This window comes from Protopterus annectens, chromosome 5.part0 (assembly GCF_019279795.1).
Source record: "Protopterus annectens isolate FY-2018-M chromosome 5.part0, PAN1.0, whole genome shotgun sequence".
In the NCBI taxonomy this organism is placed as follows: domain Eukaryota; kingdom Metazoa; phylum Chordata; order Ceratodontiformes; family Protopteridae; genus Protopterus; species Protopterus annectens.
The window spans coordinates 712518521-712546172 of record NC_056735.1 but is presented as its reverse complement, the minus strand read 5'-3'; the positions used below and the strand labels follow the sequence as shown (position 1 = coordinate 712546172).

General features: G+C 37.4%; 1 protein-coding gene across 2 annotated transcripts in view; it reads right to left on the bottom strand.

Annotated features, from left to right (window-relative positions):
* The window catches only part of LOC122802774 (matrix metalloproteinase-20-like), a 103919-nt gene that overhangs the window by 70897 nt on the left and 5370 nt on the right, over window positions 1–27652 (bottom strand). Inside the window, exons 2-3 of one of the 2 annotated variants that reach the window (XM_044072560.1) lie at window positions 7218–7453; window positions 6981–7129 (exon numbers count right to left, since the gene is read on the bottom strand). In XM_044072560.1, the coding sequence (XP_043928495.1) occupies window positions 6981–7129; window positions 7218–7453 (385 nt within the window). The remainder of the gene's footprint in view (window positions 1–6980; window positions 7130–7217; window positions 7454–27652) is intronic. The other variant, XM_044072561.1, reaches the window with a different exon arrangement.

Here is a 27652-nt window from a genome sequence, read left to right as displayed (position 1 = left end):
CCAGAAAGAGATAGGCAGGTGTTTTATTGCCTGTCAGCTATCATGCTTTTTCAGAGGTGCAACAGTTTTGGAGTGACAATAGTAAAAGTATGATATGGGAGATACAGGGACGTTAACTCCTTACAAAAAATGCTTTTTTATTTGTCACTTATTCACGACAAGCCCAAACACATGTATTATGAGAATTTGTGTAACTGAGCTTCTATTTATGAGATTTTGTTAGCTGATATATTGTGAAGTAACCTTGAATGCATCAAACAGACATGGAGGGCTTTCAGGTAATGGTAAGGATACATATGATATGTACTATATATCTCTAGATTCCATACAAACAAGAGAAATTAGTCTAGTAACAGCAAAGAGCAACAAAAGTAATGGTTTTGAAGCAAAACATTAAATTTAGTCCCTAGACCCTTCAAAGTTATTTACGAAGCAGATTCAGTAAAAACAATGTTTTCTGCATGAAAACATCTTTTTACCACTCACACCTCAAAAATTTAAACATACTAACTCTGGGATCACACAGTAGTGTGGAAAAGGACTAAATTCCTTACCCTAGTGATTATTGATCTCACCAAAACACGGTATTTATCATCCCTTTGCACTGTAAGTGAATAGTACAAAATTATTTATTGCCATTTATTTATACAGCTATGTAACAGTGGTCTGCACACATCAATTTAATGCACTCTGATTACATGATTATGTAGTATAAACTGATATGTATCTCTCTGTTGACAGATCACGTGTTGTATTTACTGACTATGCTATCACAGAATCACCATGTGCATTGGGTCTAGACACAATTAAATTATCTGGGTAATATTTGCTATAGGGCTCAATGTAATAGCGTGATCTCATGCACATAATTCCACAGTTATGTAAAGTATACTGTGCAGCTGTTGTCATGCACTGAGGATATGTTATATACAAATGTGTGATATACAGTACACCAGTAATATTCTTATTAAAAAAGTATATATATATATATATATATATATATGTTTCTGTCTTTATATATATATATATATATATATATATATATATGTGTGTGTGTGTGTGTATGTGTGTGTGTATTGTCTACACTTTATTGCAGTGTGTCTATTACATATACTATTCATATTGGACTTTTACTGTAACATGTTTACAGCAAATATACCCACCTGCAATGTACTGATGTATTCTAGTGGTATTCACAATGACTTAGTCCTGTTATTATACATATATATTTGAAATGTGCTTCTCTGTTGCCATTGGCATAGGTACTCATTTATGTATAAGTGCATGAAATGTACACTGTACATATAAAATAATTCTGGTGTAACAGTTCTGCCCAAGTACTTATGATTTACATCACATATGAGGGACAAAAGTGTCTTTTTGTGAGCAGCTTCACTGGTATGTAATTCAGTAACAATTTTTACATGTTCATGTGTACAGTATCTTTTGTATGTTGTAGATGAGAACACAGTAATGTAATTGAACTTGGCAGATATGGTAACTGTATCTACAGCATGAAATATGTAGGAGCAGATGGCCAGCAATTGATAATAACTGTTTTAGTAAAGACAGTCAATATACATCCATTTGATTTTGTTATATATGTATGTAAAAGGATGAAAGTAAGACTTCTTTTCTGTGTAAACAGTGTACATTGAACAACATGTAACAGATGATGTATCTTTTACAAGTGAATATATGAGCAGAGGAAAATGCCAGTGCTGTTGGTTATGTACAGTAGATAATGGTGCTGCTGCTAAGTTGGATTTAGGCATTTATCCTATCTGCAGTATTATTTTGAAATGGCCAGTGTTTTTTTTGTAAATGTTTCTATTCAAGGTTTTTATGGGAAGTTAATGAGGACCTATGCCTTCATCACATTTTTGTTTGATAAAATATAAATCTAACCTGTTAGTATCTGTATAGATCCAGGCATCACCATGATTGTTCACTTGATCAGTGGCCAGTTTTTCAAAACATTCAATTTCATTATGGCACATATATTGAGTGGGCATAATGCTTGCTTCATTAATGTGTAATCTCTAGTATATATTGAACATCTTTCTTATCAGTTTCACAGTGTAACACTTGTTTCTTTTGTGACATCTGTTTTCATGTGCATATCCATAACAAGATGAGTTGTCCCTATCAGAAGTTGGAAGGATCTCTACTACAGTCATGGTAATGTTGTATGAAATGGCATATGTATGATTGCAAAGGACATCAGCATTATATCTGTTTGCTTATATTAGTAGGTCTTTCTCGTTCTTTCTTCTATTGTAGAATATTCTGGTATATGTTATTTTATCTGTGTAGTGTTGTCACATGGATAAAGATGGTACGTAGTCAAAGTATGATGGGGAGATTGGTGTCTCAAGCATATACAGACATGAGAAATCATAAGAAGTGATGCTGATGAATATGTATTAGGCGTGACCTAATTGCTAGCTTATTTGCCATGTATAAACACTTTATTTGAGATTTGTCACAAAAGTATAAGGTGTTCTTTCACAATGTGTTTTACAGTTACAAAGCACTTGACATTGCATTTGTTTTGGTGCAGTATTGTGTCTTGTGTGTTTTTTGCTTTCTTCAGTGCTTTTCCTCTCTGGATTACATCCTTATCCCCTCCAAGTCCTGTACATTGGTCCATCTGTTCTTGTAATGTACCACTTGCTGCACCCCACATCACCCCATTCACCGGCCACGCGTGCACGTGTGTGTGCATGTGTGTGTATTTGTGTTTGTGTGTGTGCGTGAGGTCACTACTCTTCAGCAGAAACCAGCCTGATTGCATCTATCCTGCTGGTGATTTGTTCTGTACACCACAGCTAAACATCAGAAGAATAGTTATCCAGACAGCAGCAGGAGGTGATTCATTTGCTTGAGCCAAATTCACCACACTATGGTGATCCCTGATATATGCCCCACCTAATATAGGCATGTAATATCAATCAGACAGTACATATATTCTCTAGCATGTGTTCCTTAATCTGGCTACAATGTGTGAGTATTGCTTGGATTAGTTCTAGCATGTGTTCCTTAATCTGGCTACAATGTGTGAGTATTGCTTGGATTAGTTCTAGCATGTGTTCCTTAATCTGGCTACAATGTGTGAGTATTGCTTGGATTAGTTCTAGCATGTGTTCCTTAATCTGGCTACAATGTGTGAGTATTGCTTGGATTAGTTCTAGCATGTGTTCCTTAATCTGGCTACAATGTGTGAGTATTGCTTGGATTAGTTCTAGCATGTGTTCCTTAATCTGGCTACAATGTGTGAGTATTGCTTGGATTAGTTCTAGCATGTGTTCCTTAATCTGGCTACAATGTGTGAGTATTGCTTGGATTAGTTCTAGCATGTGTTCCTTAATCTGGCTACAATGTGTGAGTATTGCTTGGATTAGTTCTAGCATGTGTTCCTTAATCTGGCTACAATGTGTGAGTATTGCTTGGATTAGTTCTAGCATGTGTTCCTTAATCTGGCTACAATGTGTGAGTATTGCTTGGATTAGTCAAGCATATGCTATGATCAAATGTCTGCTGAACCACCCCCTGCTTCTACTAGGACTCACTTCCACAGTAAACTGAATCTCAGCCCTTCCTTCTTGTTCTGTTTCACAGAGAAGAAAGCTGAACAGCTCTATAAAATGTGTTGTCATCATGCAATAACTGTTTAATGCTTTTAGATTTTTTACAGACAAACATGGTACAAGTATCGTCAGTAAGTTAAATTTCATGCATTTAAATGTCAATTGATTTTATATTTCTGAATGGTGTTTTTTAATTGATCTAATAGAAGTTATTTTAGTATTTATAGGTCTGTGTTTGAAAAGATTTCTACTCCTGAAGAAGTTGTATTAATTATTGTCTAATGAAAATGCTTAACTAGTGTTTGTTACATTAAACTTGTGATATTCTGTAAAATGCGCCTGGCATTTGTGTTCTACATATTTTATTACTTTCATCGTTGTGGTTCCTAGATGGTATTTGGTAGGACATGGGTTATGGCCCTTGAATCCTGAACTGCAGTCACCATTTATGTATGCAGGGGGTAATTAACCTTAAGAGATGCCAGCAAATGTGCAGTACTGCCTTGGGTTATGATCAACACATACCACTCCCAAATAAGCTTTACAGTATACACACACACACACACACACACACACACACACACACACACACACACACACACACACACACACAGAGAGAGAGATACACACATGATTCTTTCCTCATAACTACCTGCACAAACTGTGATACATCATATCAATGGACACAAACATTTCCACGTATAGATCATACATTCAGCACAGTGCATTCCATCAACTCCTATCCCCATCTTATAATACAATTATGTTGTCAACTGTCTTAGGAAAGTTTTACAAACTGCTATTGCATTCTGCTACTTATTGCTTACTGCCTATATGAAAAGTAAACGAGTCAGGTATTAATGAATAAATGCTGTCTTCTCATTCAGTTTACTTACAAAAATGACTATAAGTATAATTCAACTAAACAAGTCGATAATGTATAAGGATGTACAACAGAGTATTACTCCTTATGCAATGAAAATGAGTCAGGCAAGTGTGAGTGTGGGGCTTTGCTACCACCCTCACTTACTTTTATATAATACCCTCGCAGCCATGCAATCATAACCAAAGGGCACTCACCACTACAGTGCTATAGATACCTTAGGAGGACAAGCTATAGCACAAGGTGCTAGTGATTTTGATGAACATGACGTCTCACATACCTGTTGTCAAGTTGTGCAGTTGACTGAAAAAACTGCAACTATATATATAACAGATTTTAAAAAGAGGGAAATGATACATATTGTCATCTGAATTTAATAATAATGAGTTAGCTACATGATAAGGAGGTCATGTATTGCACTGTTGCTTCTAGAGAAATCGATATGCATATAGATGCCATAGAAGTTAGATCACCTCTGTCTTTGCATGTTGCTTCTTAAGGTTTCTGTCATGAAAATAAGGCTGCACATGGTGTCATCTCATGGCTGTTGAGTTGTTGCACTTTTTGTGACAGAGCAGTTAGTGGGGTGACTGAGGATGTTAACATGGTTGTTGTAGCCCCCATGTAGCCATACATTTTGCTGGCTTACTATGTATATACGGGTGAAGTGTCAAAGAACATGTATTTCAGATATCAAACATTGATACATATTATATTTTGTTTTCAGGTATAATTTATATAAGTATTACATTGCATTTGCTTAGTGGCAGAATTAAACAATAAACCTATTGCATCTGCTCTTTTAAGTGCTTTAAAAGTTGACTTCCCCATCATCCTTCCCTTCCCCATTACCCCTTTTTCAACTGTCCCATGCCTTCTTAAATGCATCTGCGGATTTCGTCTCCATCACCCGTTCAAGTCCCCATTCTATGAGTCCAGAACTCTTTCTGTAAAAAAATTATTTTCAGAGATGCTGTGTCCTCTCTGGTCATATTCTTTCCTCTCCATCTAACAGGCCTTTCTGATAGCTTTCCTCTGAAGTCCTTCCAGCAGCTTGATACCCCTTTCCTTATGTGACCTCCAGAAATGCAAACAGTAGTCAATGTGCAGAATGACCAAGGTTCTGTGTAGTGAAACTATTATGTCTTTGCTTTTTGAACTCATTTCATGAGGATACACTCTGGCATTCTGCTTGCTGCTGCCACTTCCCTCTCATTCTGCTCCTAATGTTCAGATTCTTGCAACTTTCTGTTAATAATTAATTTTGTGAAAATCATTCTGTTAGTAAAGTTTCAGAGTATTTGTTTCCTAGGGTCATGTTGCTGTGTATCTGTCAGCTTCTTTTAAACTATAGGTTTATTAAATAAGCAAACTTCTTTTAAACTGTTAGCTGCTCACAGATGTGGTGCTAAAGTCAGCTGCTCAATTACTCAGTGTTATCCATAGATCAGAATAACTATACCATCGCTACATTAGGTTTCTCCAAAGTTGTTCTTGTATCTTGTAATTTGGCCGAAAACATTAAAAGCTAAGACAAAAGTATTATATAACAGTAGTATATGTATAATATTAGGGAGTAGGTGTTAGTGTACTTAATCACTGTGGCAACATTTAATACTTTGAGCTTTATCCTCTGTATTAAATATTGCTATTATGATCACATGAGCATTTATTGATTAAACATGGCATTTCTACTGATAGGACATATTTTAATAACAAAGAACAGAAATAACCATGCTTGTGGATCTATTAAACACTAGTGTGAATACATTGTATCGTGAATACTTCATGTCAGTCCTGTTACACTGATTTAACCAGTGGTAACCTTACCCAAGCATCGGTATGTCCCAAGACCACTGTCTTGAAGCCAGGGACTCTAGCATCTTGTAGCTCATACAGGCTGCTGCTCACATACAAACTCAAATATGAGTTCGAGTGAACATTTGGTGAGGGAGTGAGAGATGGTGGAAGTGTACATTAGTGCTCCAGTTAGGAAGGGGATTTCGGTTTAGGGACCAGGAGCAAAGTTTTATGGTTAGGGAGTGGGAAGAGCGTTTTAGGTTAGGGCAGCAGGAAAGGAGCTTTAGTGTTAGGGAGTGGAAAGGAATTCTCATGTTTAGGTAGCAGGAGGAGAATTTTAGTGTTAAGGAGTGATTGGAGAATTTAGGTTTAGTTAGGGGGTGGGTTGGAGTTTTAGGGTAAGGGAGTGAGAACTTGGTTTAGGAACTAGTGGGAGTTTTTGGGTTAGAGTTGGGGCTCTGGTAGGGCTATCCATTTTATAAGTTTGGGTGTTGTGAGAGCTAAGTAGTTATAGGAGTTTGGACTAGTGGGAATACGAGCATTTGCTTTTTCAAGCAATTGGCAGTGAACAAGTGTGTTGTGAGCTAATAGCATGTGAACACTTGTAGTGGACTCAAGCATAAGATGTTCCTGTTATTCATTTCATCTCCATTTACTGCTTCTGATTTAAATTTGTATATGTAAAAGTATGAAACTTCAGTACATACCAAGAGATGCAAAAAACATCATGATGTCAGCATTACCATTTAAAACTTCATGAAATTGCAAAGGGCTAACATCACTCCACACACTGAGAGCCTTCTGAAGTGTTTCAGTTACATCTCTCTGAGGTAGGTCAGGTGTATAATTATTCATCCTGCAAAAGAGACAATGCATAATTGTCCAAAATCTTGTAACAAAGGAAGTGCAAGTAAGAAGAATAAGGTAAAAGAGAAACAAATAACCTGTATGTAACAGGGTTTTTTCGCCATTTTGGTTTACCAGAAAAAAAGTTATAGTTTGAAACATCAGGCACACCACATCTAGGCTTCTTCATCATGTCAACTGTGTTTGAGTCTAGTTGTCCTGTTACATGAAGATGGAAAAATTGTTGCATTTGTTTTATCTTCTTTTCAAACAGGATTTTAGTCACATTCTTTGACACTTGCTCAGTGAAGTTGTAAAATTTTCTAAGGTAGTCCTAAAAGTAATAGAAAAACATTTTTATAAAATCATATTTATTAATGCATAATTCTAACAATGCTCTCATCACTTGAAAATCAATATATAGCACTAAAATATCTGAATCAGCTTGAAAAAAAAAGGAAAACAGTCACAGTTTTGTTAAAGGACACCTGTTACAAATTTATTGTACTCTGATATGTCATTTAAAAAGGCAGTATCTGGCAATTCAAAGGCACTGAAACACTATTGCAGTTGGCCAAGTCAGAATATTTTTTTAGGTGAATACAATATGTAATTCAAAATGTTCTTCATTTGATCACTGCTGCAGTAGCCTAGCTATATTGGTTGTGTCCTACCAAGGATATAATCTTCGGCCAACTTCCAAAGCTTCAGAACACCTTCCATGCACCCAAACCATATATTGCGCTGAAAATAACTAAAAGTTATGTTTGGGCACAAAACAGCCAAAAAAGTACATCACATAATTCCTTTGACTATAATCAGCAAAGCTGGTACATATGGCCACAGAGGAAGGGTTGGATGTTCAAAACCAGCTGTTGTGTCACTGTACTAAATATAACCACTAATGAGAATAAAAGCACATTTACTGAATGTCATGTCAGGCAAAAATGTTTGCTAAATATATGAACCAATAGAAGGTTCTGATGAGAAGTTTAAAAATGTAAAAGGAAAAGCTAATCACTTTCAATGATAGAACGTGTGCAGTTTGAAATACATAAGCTCAGTAATGCAACAAAGGAGGAGAATGAAACAACAAGCATGTATTATACCAGCTTAATAACCTTAACAAAGGTTTATGAATTATCTGACAGAGACAAAAAAAAAAGCACGGGTATTAGAAACATGCAGCTCAGGAAGTCTGAGGAGGAAGACATTGTCAGATACAGAATTAAAAAAATGTAGATATTGCAAGGTCAATAGAAATGTCAGAAACATGAACTAAGATGGTAGAAGGATACAGAACAAGATACATTAAAGTGCACTGTGTTAAAAGTATGGTGATTAGTAAAATAAAGAAATAAAAACAATGAATCAAATTGTGTATGCAAATGCTGAAATTATTCGGATGGTGGTGTTGATGAATGTGGCAGATAAGCAAGACAGAAAGCAACACACTGGTCTGTAAATGAAACTACTACACAGAGGGCTGTGCCCAACAAAGGGGAAATGTGTGGAAAGTATAAGAAGAAAAAAGAATTGCAAAGGTATGCTTACATAGCAGTAGACATAAGAAATCACAAGACAGAGATAAGCTATGTGAGAGGCAGACACAAATGTGCAGAACTGAAGATCATAGTCACTGACTGTGAAAAGAAACTAAAGGTGGGATGGAAAACAGAGACAATGTGGATGTTTAAGATACCTGTGTGTGGAAAGTAAACGGAATGAAGCAAAACAAAATAAAATAAGGACAAAGTCAGAGGTAAATGTAATAAACCCAGATGTAAAGATCTTGGCAGTCTCAGGTGCTTCTAGTAAATATGCTAATAAGTGACATTTACAAATATCTAAACCTACAGCACGTTGCAGAAACCTAATGCGGGAATAAGTGACTAACTGCTTCTCTGCAATAAAGGTTGTTTTTGAGGTACACACAAAGGTAAATTGAAAAGTGACAAAAGCAATTTTGCTTTGAAATTATATTTGAGTGGTCTAGGACAAATCTTGTTAGCTGTCCTACAGAAAAGATGCTAGGACTGACCAAAATGCTGAGTGACATAACTCTTACAAAAGTTTAAAAAATACATATATCATGTTTTTGAAGACATTAAAGTAACAATCACAACCCAGCTACACAGAAGAATATCCTTTCACCATAAAAAAGCAAGGGAGAAACTAAAGAAGTTGGAGAAGACGGATATAACTGAAAATGTTTTAGATCCTACACATTGTACCTTACCTGTAGTTACAATCTCAAAACCAAAGGAGATTGGTGAAGTGAAAATTTGTAATAACATTATGGAAACAAAAAATATGAACAGAAAGACACTTGGTTTCAATAGACACTGAAATAAGTGAACAAAATGGTGCATAGCTGTTTATTAAACTACATTTGAGATCAGACTTCCATCAACATGAGAAACACATAGAAAGTACAAGTATTCTTATCTTCTGTACACATGAAGGGCTGATGAGCTACAAAATGCTGTTACAAGGGTGTAAAGACCGTAGGGGACTAAATCGATAATCCAATAATCTATGGAAAAGCATATAAAGAACATTAAGAAACAGACAAACTGTGCCTTACAGACTAAATAAAATTAGCTAACCTTACAGAGAAAAATGTGAATTTGACAAAAGTGTACTTAAATTTTTACGATTTCATATTCTCAGATAAGGGGATGCTATTTGTCCCTGATAAAACTAAAAGCCAAAGAGGTAAGAAAATTAATAGGTAGGGGTGAATATATATTAATTAGGGATGATTACAGATCATGGTTGATAAAGACTTTACTACTATGATGTCTGTAAGAGAACTTGAGATGCAACAATTTAAGAAAAACCCATAGTTCAGAGGCAGTTATATCATGCTTTAATATACTGTATGTAGTATTGCTGGAAAAGGATGTTATTCAGTAGGACTGTCAGTGATTCTGACAGCCACAGGATGGAAAACAAAATGTAATAACCTGTGCTTGCAGGTCATTGTCAGATACTCCCAAACTGTAAAAATACTTTAGCAAAATATGATCTTTTTTCTACAGTAAGTGCAATTAGTTTACTTGACCAGCACACTGATTTTGTGCTGACTTTTGTGGTGACTTTTGACAGAGGTAAAAGTGGTCAAAACATATTGCAGCTGAACTTCAGCAGTTTGTCTGTAATATAATTCATTAGTTTTTCCCCTTTCTTCATGGCTGTGTACCTGTAGTGTTAATTTATTTAAATTCTGAGGGTGTGCAAATAGAGCCTCTATGCTGGGGGTGTGAATGTAAAAATGTTTTTTATGGTTTTTGGTGCTCAGAAATATATGTTTGTTTACATCTGTGATAATTCTTCTAGATTTTTTTTTGTTTACATCAATGTAATCACCAATGAACTTTTTCAATATGTTTTCTGTTGATTGAAGTTTATCTGTGAAGACTTTATATATATATATATATATATATATATATATACGCATGTGTATGTGTGTGCGTGTGTGTGTGTGTGTGTGTGTGTGTGTGTGTGTGTGTGTGTGTGTGTGTGTGCATATGAAATGTAGGCAACTAATCAAAATGTAGAAACATTAATTCAGTCTGGACCAATGCCTCAAAAACAAAATAGGTCTAAAACATACCTCTTAACCATTTAGCACAAGAAATCAGAACAAAGCCAAACCAATGGGGTAAAGGTTCAAAACAGGGACATGTTTTAAATATTGCTCTAATAAACTTAGAAATTTGTTAGAATAGCAGGTCTTCTGTTAGCTTGCATTTTCTGAAGGATATGAAGTCTAAAATCATGGTGTCTTATCATTATTTAGTGACTTCAATCCTCAATTATTTGTCAGGAAACCACAGATTTTTATGAGGAACAGACTGAAAATATGAAGCAAATATGAGGCAAAAATTTGAACATTCTGTGAAAATCTGGACAGCCTAAAAATGAAAAGATTGAGAAAGGAAAATACTTTCCTTTTGTAATATTACAAAACAAAAACATAGCCACTAACAGACCAGATTTGTATGATTATTAATAGTATTATGGAAATAATTTTCTAAGGTAAGATTAAGGTTAGAGCAGGAGCAGTTTAGGGTTGGGGTTAGCAAGTATTAGTGAGGTGGCAGGGGGTCAAACAACACAGGCTCAGACACACATTAAACATACCAACAGACCACTAAATCTACCCTGTTACCTACTGCTTACCCTAAACTGCATGTGATTGCACACACATTCCTAACCTCTAATGCTGAACCCACTTAACTCAATAAGCAGCGCTACTCCATTCAGCAATCTCATACATTAATATAGATGACATTTGCACCACAGAACATTCACTTACTTGCACATCCATGACACACATTCAGCATACACACCATATGAACACATAGAATACATACATAGACACACACACACACACACACACACACGCACACACACACACACACATATATATTGTGTGTTTGTGTGTGTGTGTGTGTGTGTGTGTGTGTGTGTGTGTGTGTGTGTGTGTGTGTGTGTGCAAAGAATATACAGCAATTATTGAATACAAATGAGTTAAAAAAAGAATATGACAAAGTGGCAGAGGGCTATATGATAGCCAAGTAGAAGTCCCAGGATCCATTACTTGGAAAGAAAAAGAAGATGAAACAGAAAAAGATATAATATTTCATGGGGGTACATTTGAGTTAGTTATGCAGTTCACAAGAACAGCAATGATGTCATTGGTGCTGTAGTCCTAAATAAATATAAAAATTGTACATTGAACACTTTCAGCTAAGGTGAAATATCTACTGATTGGGGCAAGGATTACAATACCTAAAAAATTATGTGAAGTATCCCTTGGTATTCTAAAATAAAAATGTCAGTTTGCATTAGAAGATTTAGTTCCCAAACATTGTTGAAGTGGCAGACAAGATCCTAAAATATGTCTGACATACTAGACTAACACTTAAGAACTGTATACTTCTTCAAATGTCTGAACAACCAAAAGCAACCCAGGCAAATAATTGCATAGACTTCTATGGGACGATATATAGCGGACCTTTTTTACTCATAGCGAGTGTTGATAATTCAAGAGTGACTGTTATTCAGCCTACTACATTTAGTCCCAGGCTTGGACAAGGAATTTGCTCCACCTGAATTCCCAAAAGTATAAGAAATGATAGTATACCTTCATTTTGCAGCTCACAGTTTAAGCAGTTCTGTGAAATTCAGGAAACAGTACAGAGAAGGTTGACTACATTTTGACTACAGGCTATTGGTAAGGTAGAAAGACTTTTGGCTGGAATAAACCGTAAGTATTAAACATAAAAATGACACAGTATAACATCATTAATATTCAAAAACTTGCTTGCTGATTGGACAAACTAATCAGTGTGACTACTGTGTATTGTATCATTGAATTAGAAATAATGGCCCAAGAGCACTTCAATGTGAATTTACAGTACTATTATATCTGTTATTCAGAAGGTCATTTAAGTATGGAGAGATTCCTCAAGATTGGAGACATGCACTCAGCTTTCATGGAATGGGGAATAGGACAAAGCCAGACTTATACAGACACATATGTTTACTTCCTTGTTGTGGAAAAATAATGGTGAAGGTTATTTTGGATTGATTATAAATTATTGTCAGAATTGGTAGGGTTGGGACTTGAAACCTTGTTATCAGCATACATCTGCTGAAAACAGGTCTATAATACCTGTGACATGATGTTCAATAATAATTAATAACAGCTATAAGTGAAATATTGTGCTATGGTATGATTTATATCAAATTATTTTCAGCCTTCAATGGGGTCATACACAAAACACTTATCAATAAAATAGAACAATTAGGTATTAATGTAGAGTTGATAAGAAGGAAAGCTCTCTGGCTTTCAACTAGGACAAGTGTCATACAAAAACTGGACAGGTGAGAGTCTAGGTTACAGTCTCACAGGGCTCTGTCCTAGGCCCACACTTGTTTCTGTTGTATTTTTTATATCTTTTTTATCTGGGGTATTCTGTAGTCTGAATGGGATGACTGAAAAATGGGTAAAGTAATTACAACTGCAAGAGACAGGCCATGTCTGCATAACAACTTGACTAAACTGACCATTTGGGCACAAGAGAAAATAATATTTATTTATTTATTTGCCTTTTGCTTACCAGAAAGTCTGACTGGGCAATGAAATACATTTTCAGTGGAGGCCCAGGGAAAAACTCCACAAAAATTGACAATGTATAGCAACAGAAAAATAGATTAGTGTTAAATATCCACAATTGTTAGGCCACTGAATGGACAGCAGTCAAAGTTGCCACTTTTCTATATTACAATATTTGTGGTTATCAGCTACTGAACTGACAAGACAAGAGTTACAGATGATTTTTTTCCCTCTCCTGTACAGTTCTTATTTTTAAATCTGCACAGCAACAGTATTTAAACAAAGAACACATACTGGAGGAAAAAGTGTGTGTGTGTGTGTGTGTGTGTGTGTGTGTGTGTGTGTGTGTGTGTGTGTGTGTGTGTGTGTGTGTGTGTGTGAGGGGGAGCATAAACCATGATAATGTGCAAGTTTTGACACATCCATGTCGAACACATATGCAGAGCAAATATAGGTGGAGTTAGTGGGGGAGGGGGGGGGGTTTGCAGGGCACCTTGCCTCCCTGCAAAAAAAAAAAGTTTAAAGAAGAAGAACAATGTTCGAGATTTACCCTTCTCCTGCAGTTTCAATCTTTTTTTTTTTCATTTTTTTTTCTGTTTGTCGGCACATGGCATTACAAGTAGTACATTTCAGTAGGGAGCCCATCCAAACAGAAAGCCAACACAAGCCATTCTGATACTTAACTTTTGAATCATCTGTGAATAAGCCACTGGTCATGTTTGATATAGGTATAAGGAAAAGGAAAAGAGACTTTGAAAAGGCGGCAAAAAAAAAAAAAAAAAAAAAAAGAGACAAACTGAATCTGTGCCAAGTCTGGAAATGTGCCTTCCAGGGATGACAGTCTGGATTAGTAAAAATGTTCAAGGCAAAAGAAGCATTCAACGTTTTCAGTGCAGAACCATGCTTTTCACACCTTCAAAAGTCCCATGATAACTGTAAGAAGTGAGGGACATTTCTTAGCAAGAATCTTTTCATTTCTAAAACCTTTTTCTGAAGATTTTGCTGATGTTGACAGTGATGCTTTGCCCTGCGTTTGCCATACTCAAAGAGACCATTCTGGTTATGTAGAAGACTACCAAACATATTACACAGAACAAATAAAAATGTTTAAAACATAAGTCTGACTACAAAACATTTTATTATTAGAATGCCGACCTGACCCAAGCTGTGATTCCAAAGGAAGCTTGCATGTATCACAACATTATGTATGCAGATGTGATCACCTTCATGGCTGGTCTCATTCCCCTTTGCCAATTCTAGAAAAAAACTGCATCTGCTACTTCACTCCATGGAAGATCACACCATAAGTAATAGGAGTGTTATGAAAGATTTCCCATGTGATGTATGTTATAATTCACCATTTTGATGTTAAAATGGTAGAATATTGAAACTTGTCAACAGAGACCATATAAAAGTCAATGGCAAGTATGCATCATTTAGGCCTGGCCCCATACCCAGTGCAGTTTAGATGTACATCTGTTGCTCCTTCACACAGTGTAAAGCTCTTTGCACACCAATATATTCCTATACAGCCACCAGACAACTATTCATTTGTATACTTTCTGCAACATTGTACAATATCATGTAGTTCTTCATGAATGTAATGGAGGATATGTCCTACCTAAAGCCATACATCCTTGTCCCCCTCTAGCATCCATTGTTTATTCTGCCTGGTGGTTGTCTTGGCTGCCATGCCTATACAGTCTCATGTGGGTGAAGAATAAGCTCAGATTATACTCTAAATACATTCAGCAGTTCATTTTCCTGGCCCATACAGAACTGCATTATTGCCTACCTCTGTGTGTGTGTGTGTGTGTGTGTGTGTGTGTGTGTGTGTGTGTGTGTGTGTGTGTGTGTGTGTGTGTGTGTGTAACTGGACAGCTTGGATGGGCAGCAGCAGTTTCTGCAATAAGGGCACTTAAATGTTGCATTTTTAATTTGGTCAGCATCCACGGCTCTCTTCAAGAGTTACACAAGCAATAGTGCCTGATGGGCTGGGGGTTACAGGAAAAGAAAGGACCACCCAAGGATGTTACAAATTTTCTTCCATTAATATATACATTTTATTTTGTAAAACAGTTCTACTGCCTAATGCTTCAATGTTGCTATAGCAAGTGTAACTGTTGCTGAAATAAGTAGTTTTAGATCTAAAAGATAGGTTATGTAAGCATTTACTAATGTCTACAGATAGAATTTCACATATATAACACAGACATGACAAGTAAGCAGACACACATGTACACACATACGAAAACACAGGGACACAGACATATTCAAAAGCACAGATACAGATGCAGAGTCACAGACACACAGACTCGCACATACACAACATGCACACACAAATGAATGAGTGAATAAATTCATAAATAGTAACAGTAATAGAATGTAAAGCATTACAAATACTCCATCTCTCTCTCTCTCTCACACGCACACACACACACACACACACACACACACACACACACACACACACACACACACACACACACACACACACACACACACACACACACACACACAAATGTGGCCAGCAATTACAGCCATTTTCATGGCTGTATATACTTTAGATGTCAGATTGTAAATAAATAAATGAAAAAATACAGTAATACAGAGCAAAGCATTACAACTAGCGTACATATCTTTGTCTTTTTGTCAAACACCCACACACCCACACACACCCACCCACACATGTGTAGCTAGTGTGGAATGAAGGGGGAAGTTTCCTTGGAGTGATGGTGTTATGGAGCAAGCTCGGGAGATACTGTTTGACTGGTCGTGCAGTACTGGTATTTATTTCCATACTAGTACAGAAATTAATTCTGATACTACTTTTGAGGACAGGAATGCAGGACTAAATTGATGGCATGTGGCATGCTTGTGCAAACCACTAGCTGCAAATGTAACAAGTGGGGTGGTACAGTTTTAAAAGAGTTTCAAAAGAAGACGAGAATGATTAGTCCCGGACTGTTTTTGTTTACGTCCTCAATAGGAGCAAGTATCAATCAGAACTATCTACTCAATATCACAGAGGAGCACCAGACTGGGAATCAGGAAAGGGATGTTTTTTTAGCTCTTTAACAGGTAGAGATATTGGGAAGAACAGACCTGGAAATCTTTTGAGTCACCAGATTCCCCTGCTAATATGTTACTCAACAAGTGGTGCTTAGCAACATAGTAGCACTTAAAAGAAAAAAACAAAATCTCTCTTGTATGGTAAGAAATTCTCTACTAGCAGCAGGGCTCCCTATAGTGCAGGCAAATACGTTACCTCACGTGAACTTGCCCTGCCCATGCACAGTGGTATTGGTGAGCTCCTTCCATGGTAAGTTCCCATAGCAACAGATCTCCTCATTACCATATAACGGTCATGACCCCCAGTCTTCCGTTATGACTGTTGTTTGGAACATTTTTATGAATCACTTCTAGGCATGATGGCAGAACACAGCATAGCAGTGAAAGGTACCTTTGATAGGTATTCTGTACCTTAAGTAAGATGCATCTCACTGCTGCACTGCATGGCACTATCATGCTACATGAAGCCTTCACCCATCCCGAGCAGTGGTACACTAAGTGTGCCAGTCACAGTTCAAGAAACTAGGATGTGTGTGTTTTACACCTCTATGGACAGCAGTAATTCAGATTGATGAATAGCTGTAGTTACTAATATGCCAGACATAGGGCAGATCTTCTACAGCAGCACACTGTGTCTTTGATCAAGAGGACCTGTCACTAACTGAGTTTCCTTTTTAAAATTCAGATAAATTAATCTGGTAACACAGTGGTGCAACCATCATTAATCTTCCACTTTCAGCAAGGTCAATTACCCAAACAGGTCTATATTACATTGTCGACTGCTTAGATTGTCGAACGCCTAAACGTCAACACATAAACGTCGACAACTTAAAATCACCTACAGCAGTTTTCACAAGGGAAACAATGCCACTGGCCAAAGTAAAAAAAAAACCTAAGCAGGCGACAATTTGATATAGACCCACCCAAACATGGTTGCTGAACAAAGGGTAGCACAATACTATCTTTCAAAGTCTGAGCTGATTCACTGGATTGACTTGAACTCTTCTGGCAGCTCTCTTATTAGGTAGTCTTAGTTTCAGGAAGTAGAGACCTTCACAAAGTTGAAAGAGATAACACATTTTTATTTGTGCATATATGTATGTATGTAGGCAAGCACTTATTTGTATATTTTTATAAATCCAAGAGTGGACTGGCCCAGGGGCTCTTTTCAGCCATGACCCTGGCACTTGACAGCAAAAATGTAAGCCTAAGCACTTTAATGAAATACTTGAAATACAAAGAAAAAATATTCATGTTGTGACGTCTCCACTCTGGGCCAGTAATCAAGGAACCTGAATCCTCACCACTGACACTCGAGAGGGACATTCACATAGAATACAAATGGGTGCACTCAGTATTTCCAGATGCAGACCTCTCTGCATCAAGCATGATTTCCCTTAAGGGCATACAGGGAACACAGTCAGCCTGGAGTCTGGATTTCTTTATATCTGTCTCCCTCCAGGGCTGCAGTAAGGCTCCTCACTAGCAGAGCTATAGGGTTAAGTCCTCAGCTGAGTGTAAGCCAATTCCTCCAGCACCCTCTCTGTGAAACCAGTGCCTTGTGTTGACCAAACAACTAGATTTCAGGAGTGGCCACAGTGTCACCAATAGATATAAGTACTGTCAAAGGTTAAAATATTCTCTAAAGGACCAGCCACAATGAAAAGTTTAAATATATTTAATAATAAATAATAAAAGAAGATGAAAATATGAAATATCTATGTACAGTAAACACTAGAGTTTCATTCACAGCAAATATTAAAAATAACAAAGCTGGTAAGATTCACACAGTTACAGAAAAACAATACTTAACTATTCTTACTATATTTTCCTGACTGATCTAGAAAATTACTGTTCCTACATATGTAATAGAACAATGCAAGATGAAGTAGGGGAGGGATCCATCTATATCAGGTTCCAAGAAACAGACTGTATTGAGACTTCTGTCTCACCTAATATTAAAACATTATTCTGTACATGGTGACTTCTGGTTCCCATGCAAACCCCATTGCTAGAAACTGCCATGATGCAGCACCTACATGTCAATAATACACACACAAGAAGATTGCTCAGATCTGGTGCAGCTTCTGGAAGTCATAAAACAATTGCAACTTTCTACTCCTCCTCCTCCTACGTAGTGGTGGCTGGTGACTTCAAATCAAAGGGGAGGCTGCAGGAGACTGCTGAATGTGGATGGGGCCAATGAGAAGGGGTGTGGCCAACTAGAAAGGGGTGCAGCTATGCTAAAAAACTTAAAAACTGGGACTTTAATTAAATACGCTGACCTGGGTGCCAAACCATCATTATGAGAGTCCAATCAAGACAAATTGAAGTGTAGAAGAAAAAAAAATATTTCAATGCATTGGCTACATGACAGCTTACTTAATATCTAGTTGGAAACAAAAAGGTTGTGAGGCATGAAAAAAATAAATTACTTTTTAAATACATTACTGGAATGACAGTCAAAATCAAGTATAAAAAAACAAGCAGCACTCACCTCAAACCACTTCTCCTTGCACTGCAGTTCTAATTATAATTTATATTCAGCTTTATAAAAGTACCAAGTAACATGCTGAAAGTAACAATCTCTGTGATATCCCCACTTGTAAAAATGTTTCTTATCCAAAAAAGACCTGCTGCCTAACAACAACTATCTACTTGCTTCATGGGGAAAACAAGATCAAAGTAAAAAATGAACAACAAATAAGAAACACGCTCAAGATAAATTGCTTAAAAGATTACTGCACAGGTTATGGACCACACATGATAGATTGACATTCTGTTTAGTTTACAGGTAAAGCCTGCAAAGATGACTGCAAGTCTCCAACAAATGTAATGAGGTTCTGAAAATACTGTAATCCTGTCCTTTATTACAAATACTGTCATATGCATTTCAATACCTAAGGCTTATACACTATCTAGTTATGTAAATATTCTATGCATGGCAACAATAAAAGGCTTTCAATGTTGGTAATTCTTTAACAGTATGCCTATTAAAGCTTACTTGCATCTTACAATCTCAGACAAGCACATCAACAGGTACTGCAACAATATGCATTTTCTGAATATGAAGAAGCATAAATCAACAGTATAAAATTTGACAGAAAACCAGAACATTCTGCAAAATCAAGGACAGATGAAAAGACACTGTAGTACTTGTGTCTACCTTGGATGGGGGGATACTCTGTACATTTACACTGCATAATTGCTGCTTGCCTTGCTTGGACACATCCAGAGTCACAACATGGGGGAGTGGGTACAAGACGTATGTCACAATTTGAAATGTCTCTGGCTGATGGTGATGGCCCTGACACATTTGTCATACCTCTCAACATCAGAGCAAGAAATCTATACAAAGCCATAAATAGAAGTGGGACAACGGCCCAAAAATAAGGACAATTTTAAACATTGCTCTTATAAACCTAGAAATATAATAGAATAGTAGGTCTTGATTTAGTATGAATTTTCTAATGGGTATGAAATTTGAAACTCAAATGTCTGTCATTATTTTCTAATTTCAATCTTTAATGATTTACCACTAATGTGCCAGAAAACCACAATAGTAAGAAAAATGGACCAAAAATGTGATGCAAATATATAAAATATCCACACAATACAGCTGGGAACCTGTCAAACAAGAGACACATTTTTAATATTAGTACTGTTAACTTGGGCAGATGACAAAATAAGAACCTACATGCATTTCTGAAATTAAAAGTAATTTATAACTCTGATCATTACAATTACTTATTAATTGTAAACCCTCCATGATTTCTTCCAAAGTTGCCATTTTGCAGATGGATTATTAGGGGGAGAGCAACACTTTGAGCCAAAATGGGGGACAGTTGAGAAGTTTGGATATACCCAATTCTATAAAGTGATTTACTTGCACGTACCTCTCAACCTCTTAATGCAGGAAATCTGGACAAGGGCAAATATACTGGGGGAACATACGAACAATACTAAAAATTGCTCTTGTATAAACTTAGACAGTTGATATAATAACAGGTTTTGCTTTAGCAATCATTTTTCTGAAAGGTATGAAGTCTGAAACTCTGTCATTATTTAGTGACTTCATTCCTAAATGATTTCCCAGAAAACCACAAATTTTATGAGGAACAAACCAAAAATAAGCAAAAAAACTATTCATTCTGCAAAAATCTGGACAGTTGAGAGGTATAGTTCAGCCGGGGCTGTCTCTGAGTTTGCTGCCCTTCCCCTCTCACAAAATCATGGTTGAATTGGGCCTCCCCCCTGCAGCCATTCCAATGTCCCATTACTTGGCTGTTTTGCCCCATTTACCATAAACACTGTAATGTGCCTATTGCTTTAATTCTACGATGATTTGGATTTCATTTAAAGCTTTTATTTTATATTTTACAGCACAAACACTAATAGACATCTGTTAAACAAATCAATTTAGTATCACAATGAAAATAGACTTAGCATTAAAACTTCTCTGCCTTGAAACTCACATTCATTGAAACAGCATTGAAACCCACAGTCAAAGAAAATACATGTGGCCAATGGCAGATACAGATTAACTTTGGGCTATTTTCAAATTATAAGCCCCTTGCACACGAAACATACATGTGTTCTTTGATACACCTTCCTGGTTGTATTAAATTATGTTGTATAATACAGTACAGTTGTTAGAGGGAATTTTATATTTATTGTTTTGAACATTTTTCCAGTAAACAATGAAACAAAATGCATGCACCAATAATGACAAAACTGCCCAATTCAGAACATTTCCATCAGAAAGTCTACTCAAACTTCTGTAATCCACCAGTCATCTAAATAATTCCACATTAAAGAGATCTGCAACTAATGAAGAGGTTGCTGCTAGCAAACAACTTTATATTTCATTTTCATCTACAAATAATGTGCCTATTGCCCTTGATGAATACATTGCCTATGTTACACTAAAAAAACGATAAGCTAGTAAGCTAGTAATATTGCAATAGGGACTGGATAGCAAACTGATAACAGGTTCATAGTTACTAGATATCTTTGCCAAAGCGGGCATTCTCAGGATTGTGGTTCATAGTTACTAGATATCACTGCCAAAAGTAATATTGCAATAGGGACTGGATAGCAAACTGATAACAGGTTCATAGTTACTAGATATCTTTGCCAAAGCGGGCATTCTCAGGATTGTGGTTCATAGTTACTAGATATCACTGCCAAAGAGGACATTCTCAGGACTGCAGCGTCCACCCCCTTTAAAAGTATAACACACTGCAGTATCAGCAATACATCTACATACTGTGGGAGTAGAACCCACAGCCTTCTGCCTCAAATGCAAGTACACTACCTGTTGCGCTATTAACAAAGCAAGCAGACTCAGCATAAGCAGCACTAAACTTCTCTTCCCCTGAAGCTCTCAGCTCCTTGTAAAATCCACTTGACACTCAAATGTATCTCTCAACTTTGCAGCACAAGAAATCTGGAAAAGCCAACATTTATTGTGGGGGGGGGCAAAAGCCCAAAAACTAAGGATGCATTTCAAACATTGCTTGTATAATCTTGGAAAGTTGCTAGAATAAAATGCTGTGTTACCACCATGCATAATGGGTGAATACATACCCCAAACATATTCAGTGAATTCAGTTCTCACCATAGCTCTCAACCTCTTAGCACAAAAAACCTGGACAAAGCAAATAATGGGGTGATACAGCTCAAAAATTGGGACAAATTTCAAATATTGATCTTATAAACTTAGAAAATTGCTAGAATAAAAGGTTTTGTGTTACATGTACCTTCTGAAGAATATGAAATCTGAAATTCACATATCTATCATTATTTAGTCAATTAAAATCCAGAAAACCACAGATTTTATGAGGAACAGAACAGCACAAAAATATGAGGCAAAAATCTGAAAATTTTCACAAGTGGTGGTGGGTAGGGAATTCAGGCTCTTGCTATCTGCACCCAAGGTACAGGGTTTGAGCCTGTCTCTAGCCACCAGGTATATTTAAGTGGGGTATTTTACACACACAGACACCTACACAGACACACACAGATACACACACAGATACACACACACACACACACACACACACACACACATACACACACAACCTGAAGGTCCTGGTCCTCAGCTCCATCACAGTAGTAATTCTAAAGCTCCGTACGGAAATAGCAATAAAAGGTCTCCAATCTTCAAACTCCGTCTGTCACAGTCTCCATAAACAACTCGGTCCCGGTAAACTCTGCTTGCCTCTGGAAATCTCCCTATATGATCCTGCAAGAGTAGCTAGGTCCCGCAAGAGCATCAGGCTTACAGTTATCCAGCCTGCAGACATGCCTTGTTTCTCAGTCTGGACTGCTGTTTAACCAGTTTGAGTTTGGGAAATGGACACTCCCTCTAAATATCTTTTTACAGCAGTGTGGAAACGGACACTCCCTCTAAATAATTTTTTACAGCAGTCTGGAAACGGACACTCCCTCTAAATTTCTACAGCAGTCTGAGTTAGGAAGTGGTCCGGACATTTTCACAGCAGTTTTCACAGAGTTAAACATACACTCTAAATCATTTCTTTTTCTTTTTACAGCTGGGGAGGCTGCAGTCCAATATCATGAGCCGCCACTGCTCTTATGGGGACTAACAAACTATGTTTTTTACAGACATTGTGCCTCTGGCTTCATTCAAAACTCTGAGATAACATTTTTTATGGCCTAGGCCCAGTAATTCAATTTCTTACTATTTTCCGAAGTTAGCTGGAGCTAAGCTTAAGCTCTTCTCTTCCAGTATCCTCTGTTAACATATACATATTTAATTTGGTTACAGTACTGTCAGGTACCACTGTTTGTTCATTTTTAACACAAGCAACTTTACACATCCATTTTCAATACAAGCATCTGTACAAATCAGCTTGATATTCAAAAAACACATAATTCTTTACTAAATTCCAGCTAGCTGTGCTGGCATATGTTACACATCCATTGCCCTACTTCTAAGGCATAGCTGGCAATACCTCACATCGTGACACATGTAAAGCTAACCATATTAATGAAAGGCTAGTAATATAAAGAAAAATATCACACTTAGGATGTGTATTAGTAATACAAAAAATAGGTTTCCCTCTGGTTGATCAGGTTACTATAATGTGAGCTACACTTAAAATCAGTTTTTCAGTATTAGAAAGTGAAACTTGAAAAAACACAAAAAGACACATAGACACAAACAAAAACTTTTTTCACCCCATAGCACTTCCAATATGAGGAAGTTTTGCCCCCCACAGCAGCCCTAACTTACATACATCAACTCCATAATTGCAGAACAATGGGAAAACGTGAACAAAAAAAACATATACATATACAAACCCAAAGTACACTGCCAGCTCACACATTCCAAGCAACTGTTGTAAAACATACCACAATGTTAAACATTTGATCTAAAGCCTCCTGGGCAAATATGTCTCAACATAGTGGGAAAGAACCAGCAAAATATCACACTTAAGATGTCTGGTGGTTTGATCTGATGAGTCTGTAGCAGCTAGTCAGCAGATAGCTGTCGACGTTGCATGTAACATATACAATTTGTTCACAGTAGAGCAGAGTGGATCCTTTAGTTTGATTTCAATACCCTTGGCATTTTGTGATTTATCATTTCTTCTGGCAAAGTATTCCAGTAAGCAGGTGCAATTCTGCTAAAAGTTTTCTCCTCTATGATGAGTCTGACAGCTGGTCTTTTGAGTCTAACTACTTCATCAGCATTTGCTCTTGGATAATAAGTGTTTCTGACATTTACCAAACAGAACAAGTGGTATGCATTTATGCAGAAGGAGTGTTTTGAAGAGCAGATATTACAGTTGATTAAAATTTTGACAAAATGATGGTGAATTTTACTGAATGAAACAGTCTATAAGGGTGTTTTAAACAAAACCTTTTTGGCAGAATTTTTGAATGGGTGAATGAGATCTGGGTCTAATATCTCATTCAAATACCTTAATTTGTAGTGATAGTATTCACAATATTCAGTGTTATATAATTCATAAAAGCAAGGCATGTACATTTGTAGTGTATACACATCATTCATAGGATCATAGATTTATAGGTGATTACTAGGCGAATGACCCCAGGGGTCTTTTTAAGCCTAGCCATGCTTCCCAAATGTATCTGACAATTTTTAGTACCTAAGGTTATTTTTAAGGGGTATATGAAGGCTTGGGCTTGGGTGATCTAGCATTTACAGGCTGCCACTGTCTATTAGAGATGTAGATGCTAGATTAGGAGTTAATTTCTGATTCTCCTTTTATTGGTCCAAGTTATACTTCCAATTTGTTAGGGAAAAACTCCACTTCATATTGACGGGAAGCCTGTTCTACAGCAGGGGCAGTCTCTGAGACACATACCTGTCCCTCTGTCATGTCCTGTTTAGGTCCCTATTTTGGTAATTCTGATGCTGTTTGTTTTGCAAATGTACAGCAGGTCCATTAGAGTGGAATCAGTGCATGTCTTGTAGGCCAGGGGCAGATCACTTCTCAGCAGTCTGTAGGAGACTGAATACAGAAATAGGGCTTCAAGGTCACCTACATAGGATATGCTGTTAATACCCTCTATTCCTTTTGTGAGGAAACTCTCTGGATGTTCCAGTTGTTGTATATGCAACTGTCACCTCTCTGCACAAAGGTGAGTCATCTACAGATCCTGGTAACTAAAGACCCATAAGTCTGACTACTCTCATATGCAAAGCCATGGAATGAATTGCCATAGAAATGATAGAAAATGACATAGGAAACCTTCAGACACTGGACCCAACCCAGTTTGGTTTTGTCAAGGACAAGTCATGCCTACGCAACCTGACAGACTTCTTTGAGAAGGCCACCAAAGCAATGGATGAGGGAAAATGGTGCATACTGCCTACCTTGACATGACTAAGGCATTCAACCCAAAACTCCAGTAGGACATTGAGAAAAAATTACAAAATTAGATATAAACTGATATGTGACTTGCTGGATAGCCAGCTGACTCACAGATAGGATCCTAGAATTTAGGACAGGAGTCTATTCACAAAGAGACTGGACACTACATGAGTCCTTCAGGGTTGTCTGTTTGCTCTATTCCTTTTTGACATCTACTTCTCTGAAGTCACGGCCATTGTCAAGGGCCTCTGACTTACTAAGTTTACAAATGACTGCAAACTACTGTAAGTACAGTCATAGAATTCTGCCAAATACACAAATATCCTGCAAGAAGACCTGACACGGGCTAATAACCAGTGCCAGATCCATGGTATAAAACTCAATGCCAAGAAATGTATATGTGTGTGTGTGTGTGTGTGTGTGTGTGTGTGTGTGTGTGTGTGTGTGTGTGTGTGTTGTGTGTGGGTGTGTGTTTGTGTTTAAACAATGTAGTTTAAGAGAAGTTAAGAAACTACCAGGTTGCAAGGCAAAGACAGAGAAAATTGTCATCAGACACCCTTCATAAGGGATGCCAGCAACAGCTTGCTCATCAGTTCATAAGACATAAGAGGCAGATGGAAGGAGTACTTCCAGCAGCTTCTGAATGAATAAAATCCCACAGAAGCTGTACTACTTTAAACATGGCCTACAATTAAAGAGGAAGAACAGCTCTCCTTAGAAAAAGTAAGAACAGCATTTTGGAAAATCAAGACAGGGTCACAGCATGCTCAGACAAGGTCACAACAAATGTGATAAAGATATTTAGAGAGTTTGAGAAGTAGTTCCAGAGAGTACTCATAGCAGTATGGAAAGAAATCTGCATCACAGATGACTGGAGAATAAGCATTCTAGTGCCAGTGTCAGTGTATAGGAACAAAGGTTCTATATTAGAACACCGAACACGATTGTCTGGATGTGAGGGTTAGGGTGGGTTAGGTGAGTTAGGATTAGGGCGCGGGTCAGGTAAGTGTGCGATTGTGTGGACGTGAGGGTTAGGGCAGGGTAGGTGAGTTAGGGTGCAGGTGAAGTGACTGTGCGATAGTGACAGACCTTAGGGTTAAGGTTAGTGGATAGCTAGTGGTGTATGTATAGTTTAGTGTAGGGTTAGGTGTAAGAGTTTAGGTGTATGTGTGTGGATTGCAGTTTGTTTGGTGTGCTTGTGTTGTGTGTATGTGTTTTGGAACAGAAAATTTTTTCCCTAGGAATAAATTTGCTGTTCTGAATGTTTGATGTTTTAAATTTTCAATTCATAGGGTTTGATATTAGAACACTCGAAATTTTGAATGTTCGGTGTTCTAATATAGACCCGGAACAAAGGGGACATCCACAACTGTGGGCAGTACATAGGTATCAAACACCTCTAACACTGCATAAATGTGCTGGACAGGGTGATCGATAAACAAATATGCAGAGTAGTAGAAAGTTAAATGGGAAATGAACAGTCTGGACTCAGATGAGGATATAGCATAACAAACATGGTGCATGTACTGAGATAGATAGTTCAGAAGAAACTAGAGATGAGGAAAGAGTCCATCTGGGATTCCTTAGAGTTGGAGAAAGCATATAGAAAAGTCCCAAGAAAGCTGATTTGGGCAGTCCTGTGATAGTTCACAGTCCCAGAAACATTCGTCCAACAAGGGCAGAATTAGTGCAGGCTATGAACATGGTCCCACTGGCACAAGTAAGAACAGTGTTTGGAGTCACAGAGGGGTTCCTAGTGGGAGGGTGTGTGCATCAGGGTTCAGTTCTGATCACACTGCTGTTTAAACTGTCGAGGGACTACATTAGTAAATGGGTTAGAGAGAACAGATTGACAAAGCTAATGTATGCAGAATATGTGGCATTAAAGCTGACTGAATAATGAATAAGAACTTCTGCAAATGATGGGAGAATGGGATGGAGAACTGAAGGCACATGGGGTGAAACTGAATACAGACAAGACAGTTGTCATGGAAGCAAATGGGACATATCTGAAGAAACTGAAAGTTGAGATAGGAAAGTAGTGGAACAGGTTAACAGATACAAGTATCTGGGAGGGGTGGCTAAAGAGAAGGGAAGTCTGCATGTGGAGGTCAGGGCTAGAATCAGAGGGATGGCTAAAGAGAAGGGAAGTCTGCATGTGGAGGTCAGGGCTAGAATCAGAGGGATGGCTAAAGAGAAGGGAAGTCTGCATGTGGAGGTCAGGGCTAGAATCAGAGGGATGGCTAAAGAGAAGGGAAGTCTGCATGTGGAGGTCAGGGCTAGAATCAGAGGGTAGGCTAAAGAGAATGGAAGTCTGCATGTGGAGGTCAGGGCTAGAATCAGAGGGATGGCTAAAGAGAAGGGAAGTCTGCATGTGGAGGTCAGGGCTAGAATCAGAGGAGCACAGAGTGTCAAGAGTAATGGGTGACAGAAGAATGCCAAAGAAACTGAAAATTAAGGT